Below are 16,632 nucleotides of genomic sequence, written 5' to 3'. Positions count from 1 at the left end.
TACGGAATGCACCAGCAGCCAAAAAGCGCCTAATGCTACTTACAAGCATTGCAAGGCTGCACATATAGGCCATAAAGATCTAGGACCGTAGAGGTGGAGAATTTTTGTAGAAATTGAGATATATGATAAAGTCTCCATTGATGTCTTAGGATACACATCTTAATCTGATACCACTTCAGGTTTGTTGATGAGAAAATGAAGGAGCTAGACACATAGAAAATTGTATCACATGTTAAATTGGTGGATTTTGGATCTGGAACCATCTAATGGCTTGTACCAACACGAATCTTGGTTGCTGTCATGAATGAGCTACTTTTATTGGGTGAAATTCAAGCCACATAATAATGTAATTAGATCATTATCAGATCATTACAAGATATTGGAGGGTAACAAGGTCTAGGGAAACATAAGAGTTGGCTAAGACCAAAGGCACTGAATTTTAAACACTTAGTGAACCGAGTCAATTAGCAAAGGTGAAAGAAGACCATTATAGTAGTCAAAAGAACAGAGCGCTTGTAAGCATGTCAAACTAAAATTAGGTTGAGATATAGGGAAATGATAGCAGAAGAACAAATGCTTTCTCAAGGACCAAATAAAGAAGGGAATAGCTAAAATGCCCGAATATGGACCTATAGGAGGAAGTTTGAAAGTGCAACTGAAGTTATAATTTTTGTGTAAAATATATTTAAATAACTAAAAAATGGGTACTTCATATGAAATTGAACACAAATCAAGCCGTATGACTGAAATCTCTTGCCCGGTCGGTTAGACTTGTTGAGAATATTCTTCAAAAGTGATGAAAATGAGATCGCTAAGTATAACCAAAGATTTTCATGAAAGGGATTCGGATCTTTTCGTGTGATAATTTGGTTTGAAGTTTGTTTAGAAACGTTTTCCTTGAAATCCTACATTATTTGTTCTGAGACTATTTGGCGGAATAAACTATACGTAGACGTTATTTTTTTACATGTTGAGATTGGAACATGTCAATTGTTGGAAGATCCAACGAGCTTGAAAATGTCAAACAAAAGCTTGACAAACAAAATGTTAATGGACTTTATGGTTAGTCACAATATGGTCATTAAATTTCGACATCCATCCTATGGACCTTGTTTGTGGCACTACTGGATTATTTTGTGCCATGTAGAGAATATTGATTAATGAGTTAAGAAATGTTTCTTGGCCCCATTAATATGCAACTTTAGGAGAAATTACCATAATGCAACAGATCCTATGTGGTTGGTGGTTGATCGTATATATACACTTGCGATATCCCAATGGCACATGTAATTTGAGTAAACAATACGTAAGTATATGCTGTGTTAAACATGCATGATACATCTATATACAATTTCGTATTGTCCATTTGCTGATGATAGCTATGCAGACAATTGTTATTGAAGGCTGATAGCTCAATGTATATGCACACAACATACTATATAATATTATAGTATATGTACGCACATTATGAGGGTTTGTGTGGACGAGTATTTAGTCCTACCTCGGCTATGCATTGGGTAGATCTTGGGTACTGATACCAAGATAAAGAACCTAAATAATATTTTGTCTAGCTTGTCTAGGTGAGGTCTTGAGCTGTTATAAATAGTATCAAAGCGTACCCGACTCATGACCTATGTGGACTAGGGAACACTATAACATGGGCCCATTTGGGTTGACTATGGGTTAAGTGTAATGTTTATGATTGGATTTCTGGTATTTGTGATTGGATTGGGATGGATTTGGACCCTTGGTTTCGCGTGGATGCTTGGGCTTAAATGAGGAGAGTATGTGGGGACTTGTGCATGCATGTGTGTAGTCCTACATTAGCTATGCATTAGGTAGATCTTAGGTAATACAGGGCCAAGAAACCTAAATAACACATTCTTGTCTAGCCTTTTTGGGTGCGGTCCTATGTTATTACAAATCCTCTATCAAGGTTGAGGGCCTTGAGGCTGGTGTGGAACGGCGGAAGGTTGGTGCAAAGTTGTTGCTCTAGCATTGGGCAAAAAACCCCCTCCCTAATTTTTTTCCTTTTTTTAAATAGAAATCGGCAATCCCCATCAATTTTTTGGTTTTGGTACGCTACACAAGTTGTGCAACAAATCCGCACCCACATGTATATGTATATATTATCTATACATTTTGCAAAGGAAAAAATTATTATGTATTGTTATTTTATCATTTTATGTTCAAAGGTTAAAAGCACTAATAGAAACACTGAAAAACCAACCTTGGCTTTCAGTTAGTTCCAAGAGAAAATTAAAAGTTTTGGTTTTGATATTCTATCCGATCCTTAAAATCGTAGGTGGGCAGAATCCAGGTCCCATGCAAATACTTACCCCTCATGGATTTATGGTGAGACATACAAGGGTTGCTTATAAAGATTTTGCATTCGATGTTGTCATTTGAAATTTCTAGCTACATGGTACTTCTTGGTTTCGTCAGTGTGATAATGATGGCAAATAAGTGCCGAAGATGGTTTAGCATTGAAATACTGTTCTGGCACTTTTACCTGGCTTCTTCTCTATATGTTCTCTCTTTTGTAGTATAAGAGAATCTTGACACGGTACTCCAAGATAGTGCTATATGGAATAACCTACGAGTTGTTCTTCCTACTTGGCAATTAGCACTGTACTTTTCATGATAAGCACCAATCGCCTTGCAGCAAACCAAAGGTTGTCAAACTATGGATGTTATTCCTATTTGTGGAAGATTGACATTAAGTTATAATATCGGTCACAAAATAGTCTCAAACTTCAATAATTTTGAGCTAAAAGCCGATCACATATACTTGTTGGTCAAGTCCAAATACTTTTACCAATACTAAGAATGCCTTCTCGTGTAGGATTTCCTCATATTATTGATCTTTTGTTTAATGGAAGCATGGACCACTATTTTATCGTGACAAATAAATTCCTAAACCATGCTTATGCTGAGTTCATTTCTCTTATCCTTGATGCCATTTTAACATGAAGGCTATTGTTATCTTCTTTATATCTTTGTGTAGCTTCTAATATAGTTAAGGTATGCATTTATATAGAAAATTTGTAATGAGTACTTCTTGAACCTCAATAATGACAAATTATGATTTTGTTAATTTTCATATGATCGATGGTATATTGCATACTTTTTTAAAAAATAAAATAAAGTATCAATCAAGGACCGGTACTAAGACTCGAACCAGTTGCTCGATGGTGTGGTATGGTATGGGATTGCCATGCCGTTCCGAGGCGTCGACAAAGGGAGATCCAGAGAGGAAAGGGGAGAGGGAGGAGAGAAAAAGAGAGAGAGGGTTTTCGGTCCTCCTTCCATCTCTCTCGGCCTCTCTTCCCCTCCCTCTCCCTCCTTTCCTCTCCTCCCTCCCTCCCTCCCTCCCTCCCTCTCTCTATCTTTTCCTCTCTCTCCCTCACCTAATTTTTCGAACTGAGGAGCAGAACCGAGCTGGTACACAATACGGTTTGGTACGCACCCCAAACCGAGCAGTTCAGGGCTGTACAAAAGAACTTTGGTACTATCAATTGAAGTCTCAATGGTGTGTGACTGTACTTTTTTTGGATCTGGATTATTGTTTGCCTTTGGTTCAGGTGTAAGAAATAGTGGAACAGGAATAGTTATTCTTCGAATCATTCTTGTTTCCATTTTGCTAAAATTGATGGAATTATACTAGGCTAAGGATGTCTTTGTCCGTACAAAAGGAGGCAGCAATAAAAGAGGGCCTTGCTCTAATAATAAAGTTATTCAAGTTAGCTCTAGGAATAAAGTTATGTGAGCTCTTCATTCGAATAGTTATTCTAGGAACGAACAAGATTGACCGGAATAACTTATTCTTGCTTTTTAAAACGTGTTTGGAGACACCCTTAGATACTATATGAAGATGGAGTTGTTCATCCTAGTTAATGTATCCTACTAAATGATGTTGTTTATGCGGATTTGTTACCTTTGGATTTTGGTCCAAGGAATTCACGGATGGTTAGGCATCACAGATGACTATGCATTGTTACAATAAGCTCATTTTGTATTGTGTTAGCCAAGGTTCACCATCTCGGTACCGGATTCCGTACCAGTACCATTTTATTATAGTACCGGATCCCGTAATAGTATGGTACAAGACTGCATATCAATTCGGTACCTATATGGTGTGATTCGTCCGGCATGGTATCGGTACGATACGATACGCCCGGTATGGTACGGTACGATATCGACCCGTATGACAAATCTTGGTGTCAACTAAGTTTCTATAAGAAAAATTGCAATATCAATTAAGTAAAGAAGTGGAAAACAAATTTAGGTATTTTTTATCTGCTGATGGGTATTTTTTTGGATTTTTTAATTCAATATACAAGATTTAAACATTTATGCTGTAAAAATTTTGTATGTTGTAGGTGGCTGCAAACATGGTTCATTTGGCAAGAATAGCTATACTCAACTCTAAGAAACTATGGAAGATGAAAAGTTCTAAAGCAAGGAGTGAACTTGAAAGAGCAAAACTTCTTATAGGCGACTCAATCAGGTTTATGCATTCTTTTATGCCTTTTATCTTTTTTACTTGATGATGGATCTATGTAATAATATGATCCACATTTAAAATCCTTCATTGTCGAGGCAGAAATAGAATAGGACAAAGCTGCTTCTTTTGGTATACATGGATATTAAACAGGTATAATGGATAGCTGCTCAAGTTGACAGCTGAGTGCATTCTTCTGAATGAAAGCATTTTATTAAAATTATTTGAATTTTCTTATTGAATGACCTTTTCCCATTTTTACTTTCTGAAAGAGGACTTAATCTAGGATTTTTATGCCTATAATTTCTTAGGATATATGCATCTGTATTGTTGATAATTTAGATCTATTCAGTCTATAATATTACTTTAATTCACTCTAAGGTTTGGCGAACCAGTTCCGGAGGTTGTACTGGTCGGCGATTGTTTCGGTACGGGATGGGTCCATACCTTGCCGTCCCAGGGCGTACCAAAACAAGGAGAGGGAGAGGGAGCAGGGGAGAGGGGAAGGAGAGGGGGAACGGCACACAAAGAGGTTACTCCTTATGTGATAAACATTAAATGTTATTGTCTTTATTGGGGTTTAAGTGCTGGTGCCCGTGGGCATGCTGGCCATGGGTGGCACATGCTGAGCTGTGCCGGAATAAGAAAAGAACTTATACCCTTTTTTGATTTAAAAAGATTTTTAAAAAGAATCAATATGTGCTATGCTTGGTGCCAGAAATGGTTCGTTCGACACAATGTGTCATTCGGTAGGGACCAGTACAGGCTAACACTTAAAAAGATGTGATCTTGATGTCTCCTCTCTCTTCTCATTGCTTTTTCTTCCTTTTCTTTTAGTGCTCAATTTGGACATTTGAATGGATCTCACTGGATTTATAAGATTTTAAAATTATAATGGAACTAAATGGAACCTAGTGTTTTAAAAGCCAATTGCAGGGTGCAAAGAAGTGCGGGAACTGATAGTGCTTAGGTAGAAGGTGCGTGCATAGGTAGATGGCAATGTAGTTTTGAAAAGATAAATAGGCTTTATTAACCATTATTTCTAGCTGTCCTATTAATGACAAATCCTAATTCAATATTTTCCAAATCCTTTATCACAACTTCCGCTCATGTTAATTGAAATCTTTCCTCCTTTTCTAGATCCCTAAACAAGGATTTAGGCACCCCTCCTGACCTGAGCTTAGTAGGTTCATTGCTTATGCTATCTCAACGTGTTTTCTGGTTGCCCTGTCATCATGGCATTTTTCTTACATTTTCACTAATACACTCATTTCTTGGTTTGTCTTTCCAAATTTTACCATATACGAGTTCATGTTCTCATGTTTATTACATCCATTTAATTTGCTTGGGCCCCTCTTTAATGCCAAAGCTTCGAATGATGCGAAAGAGCGGGCCATAGTATTGTCTTGTCAAACTTTGCCATGAGTTGCTTCAGGAATGGGGAGCAACAAAGCTGGCTGCAGGCATTTTGGACAAGGCTAAGTGCCTAGAATTACAACTATATTTTATTTGATATGGATGTTCATATAACATCCAGAAGCACGTACCTGCTTACCTCATATGTTGTTAGCTATATCTTCATTGTCTTTCCATTCTGTTGTATGTAGTTGTTTAATAGTGAACCTGGTTAGTTTGTGGTATTTCTTGGCTATCAACTTTAAATGTAACCCTAATTACATTTCAAACTACATATTTTTGTGAAAAAGCATGCATCTGTGGTATAATCTTTCAGTATCTGTTGCTAGTTCACCAATGATTGGTGTAAAAAGATTGGAGTTTAGTGGACCCTTGGTTGAAGTCTAACATGATCAACATGCCACTAAATCTTTATAGCTACTCCTATTTCTTGTCACTACCTCAACATGCATGACTTGAACTATTTTAGTTTATTGTTTTTGCACACCTTTCTTCCTTATGACCACCTCATGTTACTCCTATTATATCAAGAAATCATATGCCATTGGGACAGGATAGTACCACTACCCTTCTGATGGAAAACTAGCACCTATACCAACCTTGGGATGCCAGAACTGATTAGACCGGTCCAGTCTGTACCAACAGTCCATACCGGTTAGTACCAGCTGTCCATACCAACACCTTAGTCATTGCTTTTCATTTTTATTGATTCTGAAGTTTAGGTACATATCGACCATGCCAGTATTGTACTATTGTGGGACAAAACTGATATGGGTTCTAATATAGCAGTATTCAAAACCTTGTATTATATGCTTTCTCCAAGTTGATATATACCATGTGCAGATTCTTTTCCTCTTCTAATCTTTGCCTGTGGAAGAAGTGGTAACCTTCTCTTTTGATCTGTTTTTGCAAAAAAAAGAAAATGTACCAGTTCACGAAGGTGGTTGTCATTTTGCTTGGTTGGTGCTCTATCAATTCTTCCCTTGGCTTCATAGTTTGGCTCATTGAGTTGGATGCCCACTAATTTATGCAAGATGAAGCTTGAGAGAAATGTTTCCATTATTTATGAGCTGTGTTATCAGATTTTTCTGCTACAATGAAGAACCAATTGAGTTAGCATTCAGCTCATCACCTGGTATGTGGGGGTTGCATGTTTCTAAGAGCTTAAATTTGCTCTAGAAATCCAGAAGAGCAGGAAAAAAAAAACAAAAAATCAAATTCTTAACACTGGTAAATATTATTGATATTGTAGCGGACAATGTTCAGCCAGAAGAGATCCCATTTTTCAGACATGCATGAACTCATCTTTAATTTGGGGGAAGATAATTGATTTTCAGATTTTTTTTTTTCAGCATGTGAATGGCTGTTTGCTGTAAGCTATACAATCTTTTGATTAAACTTCTCTTTGATTGACTGTTTAAGTTAAAGGATGGGAATAAAGAGGTTGGCCGAACCTCCGATATTTTTCTTGAAATTTGACTACTTTTAGCTCCACATAATGTCGTTATGTCAATCTAATATATCCATTGCTAAAGTTGTTTGATTGCAGAGAAAAGAGATTATAGGTCCAAGTTAATGTATATGTAAGCTAAAATTGAACATACACATGCATAAACTGAGAATCAATTTACTATAGCGAGCGATTTTTTGGAATAGTTGAGATTGGACATGTTCAATTTGCACGGCACATCCATGTAGTGTTTGAGATATTCTTTGTGGCAACCTTCTTCTTGGATAATGGCAAGAAGCTGATTTAGACACTAAAAGTTAAATAGTAAAACTAAAGTTTACCATCTAAATGCTAAAAATTGTGGCAACCTTCAAGGTTTTTAGGTTGTACTTAGCCATGTTGGAAGATTTATCATGAAGCGAGATGTGTAACATTTTTTCTTGGATAACGTAAGAAGGTGATCTAGATACCAAAATTAAAGTTTATCATCTAAATACTAATAAGGCCTTGTTTGGACTTGCAGTTGGTAGAAGAGCTTTTGGAAGTAAAGTTTTTATAAAAAGTTATTTGTTGTTTGGTAATTACATTTCTAAAGTGTTAGGAAACTTTAACATGTGTTTAGTAACCAAACTGAGAAAGTGCTTTTAGTATTATGACCTAACGACAATAAAAAATATTGCATAGTATTGTACAGTAGAGTATAATACAATGAAATATTACATATTATTGCATAATATAATATTATTATAATGTAGTGTAATACAATATTATATAATATAGCATAATGATATAACATAATATGATATAATATAATATAATAATGTATTATTACATAGTATAAAATTATTATAACGCAACATAATGTAATATAATATTGTAATATAATTTTATATAATATAGTATAATAATATAATATGATATAATACAATATAATAATGTACTACTGCACATTAAAATACTATTATATAGTATAATATTATTATAATATAATATAATATATTTATAATATAATATACTGTATTTATAGTATAATAATATAATTATGAGATTTGTTCATAAGCATTTTGGTCACCACAAAAATTTCATAAAAGCCAAAACAACTTTCTGACATTTGCCAGAAAACAACTCCCGAGTAGACTTTTTCAGTTTTCTATTTTTGAGTCTAGACCTTTTAAGCTTTTTGGCAAAGTTGAAACAACTTTTAGATTTTTTACTAAACACCACTATACTATCCAAAAGTTCTTTTGGAGGGATGGAAAGTGCTTTTTGGCCTTCCAAAAGCTTTTCCAAACGAGGTCTTAAGTGTTGTAACCTTCTAGGCTTGTACGTGGTCAATAGTGATTTGAAAGATTTAATATTATGGAATTTCTCTTTCCTTGATTTTTTTGAATTATTTTTATCATAGAGGATAACTTGTCAAGGTCTCCTTTGCTTCCAGATTGTTCTTTAATGCCAAAATCTCTGATTTATGCTTGATATAGTAGAATGTTTGATGTTACTTTTCAATAGTATGAAATAGAAATATTCTTTGTTTGCTTATTTATAGAACAAATTCCATATCTTCACGGGTATCAAAGGAATGGACTCACTCTTATATCATATAATGCAAAAAATTCTCTAAAGCAAAAAGAGAAAATAATGGAGAATAGGAGTGAGGAGGGGCAAAAAGTGTCAACTCTACAACCATAAAAATAACTGGTGAAAAAACTTCCAAATTCTCGAACTTTATTCGTCTAAAAAATGAATATCAAAATCTTTTTCCATAGGGTACTATAGTGTTATGTTTATATAGCATACAAGAAGAAAACAAAATCATAAGCAAATTTAAAATCTTGAATTGAAATTGAAATTACTACTCTACATTCTCTTATATACTATCTAAAACTTCTTATCACTCCTAGAAGGAGTCGGACATGGTACAGACAGGGCACCTAGAAACAGTTTTGCCTATCAAATAAACACTAGAACCAGTGGAAGTATTGGTGGCATTTGCTGCAAAATGAGTTGCAGCTTTTAGCAGTTTTCAGCCATTCCTCTCCGTTAATTACTAGAACATGATTTTTTGTAATGCTATGCTTTTTGAGCTGCTGCTATTTGAGATAGTCTTGCTCTGGTGCTCTTTTGTTAAGCCTATGCTTTTGATCCAATTTTTTCAGAAAAAATAATTCCGCTACACTAACTTGCAAAAAGAGAGAGAGAGAGAGACCTCGTATATTGGCACGTTAAGAGTGTGGTGCAAGCTTGTTTGATTAACTGTGCATATTAAGATTAGTACTTCCCATCAAAGAGGATAAGATTCGTATGTGCATGACACATACGAGTAATGTAGCCATATGCGCATGGCACATACGAGTAACTTAGTCAGCAATTAATCTTTTCCAGACAGTTAAAACCAAGGATTGCTGAACCGAGCCAATCCGCTCTCCGACTGGGTCGGTTCTCCAATGAAAAACGGTTCCGGTCCCCTAGGGGCCGGAACCTGATAGGATGTGGCTGGAACAAACCAGGGGACCGGAACCTGATAGGATGTGGCTGGAACAAACCGGAATTGGACGGTTCCATCCAGTTCGAACCAGTATTGAACCATACCGGTTGCCGACCGGTATGGGTCTCGGTACCGGTTCGACGAACTTTGATTAAAACGTTTGAAGTAGCATCAGAATGGCATGATATATCTATAGTAGTCCTAAGAACAAAAACAATCATGCTTCTCCTAGCTTTCATCAACCATGTGGAAGTGCTAAGATATCGTTGTTACTTGGTTCACCATTTCCTAATAATATGTAAGAATATGTAAAAAAAGGCTAGAGTAACTTAGTTTCGGATGTTATTAAAATAAACACATGTTACTGGCTGACAAGTTAGTGAGAAGCATTTACAGCTAAATTTCATTCATAACGAGTTCCATTTGTCGTAAACTCCCAGCCAATAGTACAGGTTTGATTTAAGTTTCCTATTTTCTTTGACTTTGGCAGTTTTTAGTTTATAAATTCTAGTTTTTATGTATGTGAGCATCTAAATATTGTAAATTTCTATGTATGTATGTATGTATGTATCTATCCTGGTAATAGGTATACATGTATATCTATGTAAATGTGTGTATCTATGTTTGCATATGGTAGTAGCAGATCACCTTTCAGAAACTTCTCATTGTAGATATTGGGTGGTTCAGCCTGAGTGTACCTCCCATTTTTCTTGTGACGTGCACATACTTAACTGATCTAACATACATGCATATTTTGGAGCTGCTTCATGTTCAGTAATTGTTTAATCTCTAGCATTTTCATCTTTAAATAAATTATCCTCTGCCAACTTGTACTCGTAGGTATGTGTTTTGGGTCTGCAACCTATTTGTTCTATTTCTCAAAGTATTATTTCTGGTTATCCTTCCTTTATAGGATAGCTAAGGCTGTTTTGGACCATCCAAGCAAGAACAGAAATAGCTTTCAAAGTAATAGTGCACCTACTGAAATTGAGAAGGATCAGCATGTAGCTCTGATCATACTGGTCAGTTTCTGTTGCACTATATAATCTAATGAATATATTTATTGTTGACTGGTTTCTGTTATAATGTCAACTGAAAATTGTTAGCCAACAAAATTCGACTCTTTTGTGATGTAGTGCTTATCGCACTGGTGAATATATATTGTACTCTATTTTTTAAAAAACCTTTTTATTATTTAGTTTTCTTTTACTATGCCATTGAAAAATTTCTATGATCCTGCGTAATTCGACTCCATGGTTTTTAACAATATGATTACTTTGTTTATTAATTCAATTTGGTTATATAATTTATATTCGCTAGTTTTATTGATGAATAAGGGAGTTTCTTCTAATGCTGTCTTCTCTCAAGTCAAGTGATACCAAACTTCTCCTTGCAATAGATTCTTATATTTTGATGACTAATGGAAATTGAATATCAAGCTGCTTCAATCTTGATAAATGTTGGTGTATAAGTCAAGCCACCCTTTATCAGAATAAGATACCAAGATCATAAGTAGCCTTAACATTTAGGATCCTCAGAAAAGCAAAGTTACTTGGGATCTCTTATTATGGATTGGCTCTGCTAATGCTCCTTGATATGATTGAAGGTGGGAATGATATTTTAGTACTATAGATTGGTGTGGCCATAATGATTACTTACATTAAATGGATGCACATGTTACCATATTCTTGTCGTTGAAAACCTATGCATCTGTTTACTTCTACTTTCAATATTCTAGTATAACTAATTAAATGAATCAAACCATGCTTCCAAAATATTCACAAATGTCTATTTATACATACCGGCAAGAAATGTCGAACACAACTTTTCCAATCCATTGTCTTCTGATGTTGTATGACATTAGCTGGAAAATTGGAGACTACCAGTCATTTATGGTGGCGTGCCATCCACTTAACTGTAAAACTGTTACCTGTATGTTGATGTTCCATTTTAGTATCGAAGATTTATCTTGTCCATCTATTAAATAGCAAGAATGGATCTCGTAATCTTTTACTTGAATAGTTAGTTTGCGTCAAGTTTTAAAATCTTTGTACCAAGATCCATTTCAATTGTGTGCCAGTATGGTACTGGTGCTGACCAATATTGGAAAGGCCAGAGAAAGGATCCTCCACCTGTTTTGACATGGTACTGCTATCATATTGGAGCAGTACCGGCACATGCCACTATTTACCACTCGATACTGGTAGGTACCACCTGACACCCCTGAGTTCAGCCTGGTTTTGCCCAGAATTGGGTACCAAAGGGCATAATACTTACTGGACCTTCACCACTCTGGTTTTCTTTAGCCAGTACAACGGACTTCTACTTAAATCCTTGAATTTGCAGTATGTTGCCTAGGTCTGATTCTCACACACATAATTCTAGAAATGTTTTGAAAATCAACATGCTGTGTTTTTGCAGATGTCTGCAATGAACAACCTGGTTTCCATTTTTAAAATCAAGTGTTGATTGTAGTATATGAATATTCGAATAAGAATAAAGGAAGAAGAGGGCACGTTTAAGAAGTCTATGCAGTGCCAGTCTCTCTAAGATGCATTCGGTGTACCATCAATTGAATTAGATAGTTGATGCATTGATTACTGTACGAAATAGGTGACTTTCAGAATGAAAGTTCTTAAAATATTGAAACTACAGCCTTTTCAGCATCTGTTTATACTTACCATGTTTATGGAACCTGATTGTATATACATTCTGTATGTAGCTGCAATCTCTGGATGCTGTTGGCCTTTTGGAAGTTACAAAGCAAGAATTACTGGAAACAAAGGTCTGTTTCTTAGCGCTTCTTCTTCTTTCTTTTGGAAAAAATATCTTATTGGATAATTGTTATTATATTTAATGTTTTTATTTAGGTGATGAGTCTTATTTTCTAACTGGGATACAGTTCCTGGCTTTTATAAGGCTGCATACCTGGGGATTCGGCTCATTCAGGCCACATTCCGTTTCCTCTCTGCAGCCTGTCTCCATACAAAGGTGGCCTAGACACTGTGCCAGGTGGTTAGGAGGCACATTTATATGTGGCCGCAGAGATCACTTCTTAAAATAGTAGATACTGACTTTCTAGTTTTCAAGAATCTGAAAGTTGGACCGTGCTCAAGCATTATATGCATGTAGTGTTCTCCATGTCCGGGGAACTAATTCGCTTCAGTAACTTGTTTACAAAACTGTAATGTCTCCCGATAGATATTAATGTCCAGATAGCCAAACACTCAATTTTCTGTCAAACATTGAAGTGGCTGAATAGAGTATTAAATCATTTTTCTCAGTTCTGTATATAATAGATGCCATCGCCATAACCTGTTGCAACATAGACAAGATTGTAAATACAGAAAACTTTTGAACTGCAAGATCGTTATTTGAGCGAAGAGATGTCTAGGGTTAGGTCAATTGTTAAGGTTTTATATGAATTGTTTCTATCTTGTAACATGTTTATTAACATAAGAGGAATTTTGATTGAACTTACTGCTTTTCTTTTTCCAATTTCCAGAAGATATTCAGATTAGGCTTGTATACTTCTACATCAGATGTGAATGGGTTAGAAAAAACATTAAAATAAATTGTTTCTCCTTTCAATGCATGCAAACCCTATTACACTTGTCGCTAGCTAGTTTCCACAGAATGCTTCGAGATCTGTACCGAAGTTTCATGTTCAGTATGATGCAGATATGAACGTGTATCAAACTTGACACTTCAAAATTTAGAATGAGATTTCTTACATTGGTCGTGGGGTTCTGTCTGCTGCCACAATTCAGTTACTCTGAGTACATGCTAGCCAAGTTGTATGGACAGTAGCTACGAGACTTATTGTGAGGACCCGTGCGGGCGTGTGTTTAGTCCCACATCGGTTATTCGCTGGGTAGATCTTGGGTACTTATACAGAATCAAGGAACCCAAATAATAACTTCTGGCTAGCCATTTTGGGTGAGGTCCTGGGTTGTTACAAATGGTATCAGAGCAGACCCGGCCCATAACCTATGTAGACTAGGGGACACTGCAGCACGGATCCATTGGGGCTGACCACGGGCCAATCGTGGTGTTTGTGATTTGATTTGAATAGATATGAACCCTTAGCCTGACGAGGACGTCAGGGCTTGAACGGGGGAAGTATGTGAGGACCCGTGCGGGCGTGTGTTTAGTCCCACATCGGTTATTCGCTGGGTAGATCTTGGGTACTTATACAGGATCAAGGAACCCAAATAATACCTTCCGGCTAGCCATTTTGGGTGAGGTCCTAGGTTGTTACACTTATAATTTTATAATTTCTGCAAAAACAGTTAATAGATTCTGTAATCCATCAGCCTGTTTAGTGATCTATGTATTATTGATTAGTCATAGTAAGTACATTTGTTTGTTTCCTTTTCCACTTTCAATCCTCATCATGATTTAGTTTGCCTTCCTTTCCGAACCTTGGTCTGGTCTTTTCAATTTTTAACTGAATCAGTGATTGTACGGTCTAAACTCAGGAGGCATGCGAATTTCCATCAGAGGCTGAACTTGCTCTTCGTGAGTGTGTTTCAATCTTCAAAGAGGTACTTCTTTGTTTTTTTAAAGCTTTTGCCTTTGTGAAGACCATTCTGCAGATTTATTTAAGCATATTTCTGAGTATTGAAAGTCAGGTTGTCATGTTACTATTTTTTTGTTTATTGTGATGAAGTTAAGAAATTTAGAAGAGTTTTCCTATAATTAAGTTGGCCAAAAGTAGGCCTGACACTACTAAATTGGTTAGAGAAAACCTGTGGGGATTTCTATTCTATTACCTTGAACATGGCATCTCTTTCTTTCCTAAAAGATGGTGGCCCCGGTTATGGAGGCAATGCATGCCTTCACCATTCCCTTCTGCTAATCAGCTTTAACGAGTATTGTTCTGGTACTCTATGCTCTCTGTAGAAACAAATATTATTACAAGGTCAGGTAGATACACTACGGTGGTGGAAGGAGCAACTGGAACCCTCATGCTCCTGGAAAAGGCATGTTTCTTCAAAGATTGACTTACTGAGTGCATTGGGTCCATGATGCTCAGGATACTCCTGCACCAAGTGAACCAGTGATATATATGCTTTCAGTAAGAAAACGGCAAAGTACAATTCTCAAAGCTGATCTTCAATAGAGTGGGATAAGTCATGTGGTTGTACATATCATGTGTTGTGTGACTGTTAATTTAGGTTAGTTGGTGCCTCATGAGATGGTCTAGTCACTGACAATGTAGGCCAAAAATCCTCAGGCATCAAGGGTTGATAGTTGTGTAGAGTAGTTAGGCAATATTAACTAAGAAGACCTAAACAAAAATAGCAAGTGAAATTATTTAGAGACACATCTGTGTCAGAGGATCTGCATTTTGGTGGGAACCCATGGCAAAGTTTTAGATATGTAGAGCTGCCTCCAGATCGATTACATGGGACTTCTTGTTTATTTTATTTAATTGAGGTGCTTGATTTGTTTATAATAGTTTTCATTTCCCTACTCTTAAATATGTTTCTATGGAATATCTTGACCAACTGCTTTGCTGTTTTGGAATCTAAAAGGAGAACAACTTCGTGTCTAATTTGGATATCTTGAACAAACTGTTCAGTTCGTAATGCATCCTATCAGCATGTCCTCTCGGCACTTGATTCAATGATGTGCTGTTGTTTGTGATGCAAGTTCCGTACTTAATGATTGAAAAAGCGAAACGTCCTTTTTCTACATTATAAGATACTAAGCTGTTGATATGACTAACAGATCACTAGTCTTTTTTTTCTATTGGGTTCTCTGTGCAGTCTCAAACACGGATGATGTTGCTGAGTGCTTCAGATGTCAGGGCAGAGTATCTTTCATGCCTGAAGCATCTCATGAGTCTCCTTAGTGAAAGTACAGATGAGTCGAAGTTAAGAGTGCTACAAGAGCTGAAATATGAAGTCCAGCATATAGAAGCCGAGCTCGCACCAAGGAGGCAAAGAAAGTAATCCATTTTACTGATCTGGCTTGTTAGGATCTTTTCAGAGTCAGTGTTCATCATCCTTATTCTTCCTTCCTGGAAATGTAGATTTTGTATACTCTTGGTAGTACAAATTTTTGCCACTTTAATCATTTTTTCTTTCAGGTACGATGCAAATAAGCTAATAAGCCAGCTTAGTGGTCGGTAAATATGATAGTTGGACATTTTTGTCCAATCAAATTTAAAAGTAGGCATTCTCTAAAAACTTCGCCATCAGGTGGCTGAAGTCATTTTTCTGTTGCTTTGTTCTTGTTTTCCGTGGGTCTGTGGCTTTAAATTAATAACCAGATATCCGCTTGCTTTCTGTCTGACTTGTTTTCGATCCAATCCTCGTGAGTTGAATATTTGTGGTGCTTATGGAATTACAGTGTACTGCTAGCGACCACCCGCCCATTCATTGCCCAGTTAACTGGTCTGGTGTGGTTGTCAGGGATTGGTGCTGTACACGAGGGTTAAGTAGTGGCAGTCGGGGTGCTCATACATTATTCAGTTAATTACAGGCTTCCATGTAGGACTGGTGAACCGAGCAGCAAAATGGTGGTGATCTGTAGCATATTTCTATCCATATTAATCATTTCAGCACTTCAAAATCAGAATATGCTTCTATGGGGATATTGACGATAATTCATGTTGATTTCACAGAGTGGAGGTTGCTTACATAAGAACCATTTTAAACTTGTATCCGAGCAGTGCAGTTAATATTTCTCTTTTTTCTATCTTTATTCTATTATATAACGGAAAGCTGGATTGGGACATTTCTATTGGATGCATGATGGAGTTGGGCG

At 36.4% G+C, this 16,632-nt stretch overlaps 1 protein-coding gene across 3 annotated transcripts in view; it reads left to right on the top strand.

The window, feature by feature from the left end:
• Positions 1-16,151, top strand: part of LOC103695884 (Tetratricopeptide repeat (TPR)-like superfamily protein) — a 28,247-nt gene extending 12,096 nt beyond the window's left edge. The window contains exons 14-19 of one of the 3 annotated variants that reach the window (XM_088722112.2): positions 4,383-4,510; positions 10,769-10,877; positions 12,578-12,640; positions 14,337-14,402; positions 15,630-15,811; positions 15,953-16,151. In XM_088722112.2, coding sequence (XP_088578238.2) covers positions 4,383-4,510; positions 10,769-10,877; positions 12,578-12,640; positions 14,337-14,402; positions 15,630-15,811; positions 15,953-15,995 — 591 coding nt within the window. In that variant the 3' untranslated portion in view covers positions 15,996-16,151. Of the gene's footprint in view, positions 1-4,382; positions 4,511-10,768; positions 10,878-12,577; positions 12,641-14,336; positions 14,403-15,629 lie in introns of all 3 variants that reach the window. The other 2 variants (XM_008777337.6, XM_088722113.2) reach the window with 2 other exon arrangements.
• The last annotated feature ends 481 nt before the right edge of the window (positions 16,152-16,632 follow it).

The sequence above is a fragment of the Phoenix dactylifera genome, chromosome 5, assembly GCF_051530095.1.
Source record: "Phoenix dactylifera cultivar Ajwa chromosome 5, Ajwa_hap1_PhDact_Kaust_v1.1, whole genome shotgun sequence".
Classification (NCBI taxonomy): Eukaryota; Viridiplantae; Streptophyta; class Magnoliopsida; order Arecales; family Arecaceae; genus Phoenix; species Phoenix dactylifera.
The sequence above is the reverse complement of the archived record's forward strand: the minus strand, read 5'-3'. Positions and strand labels throughout refer to the sequence as shown.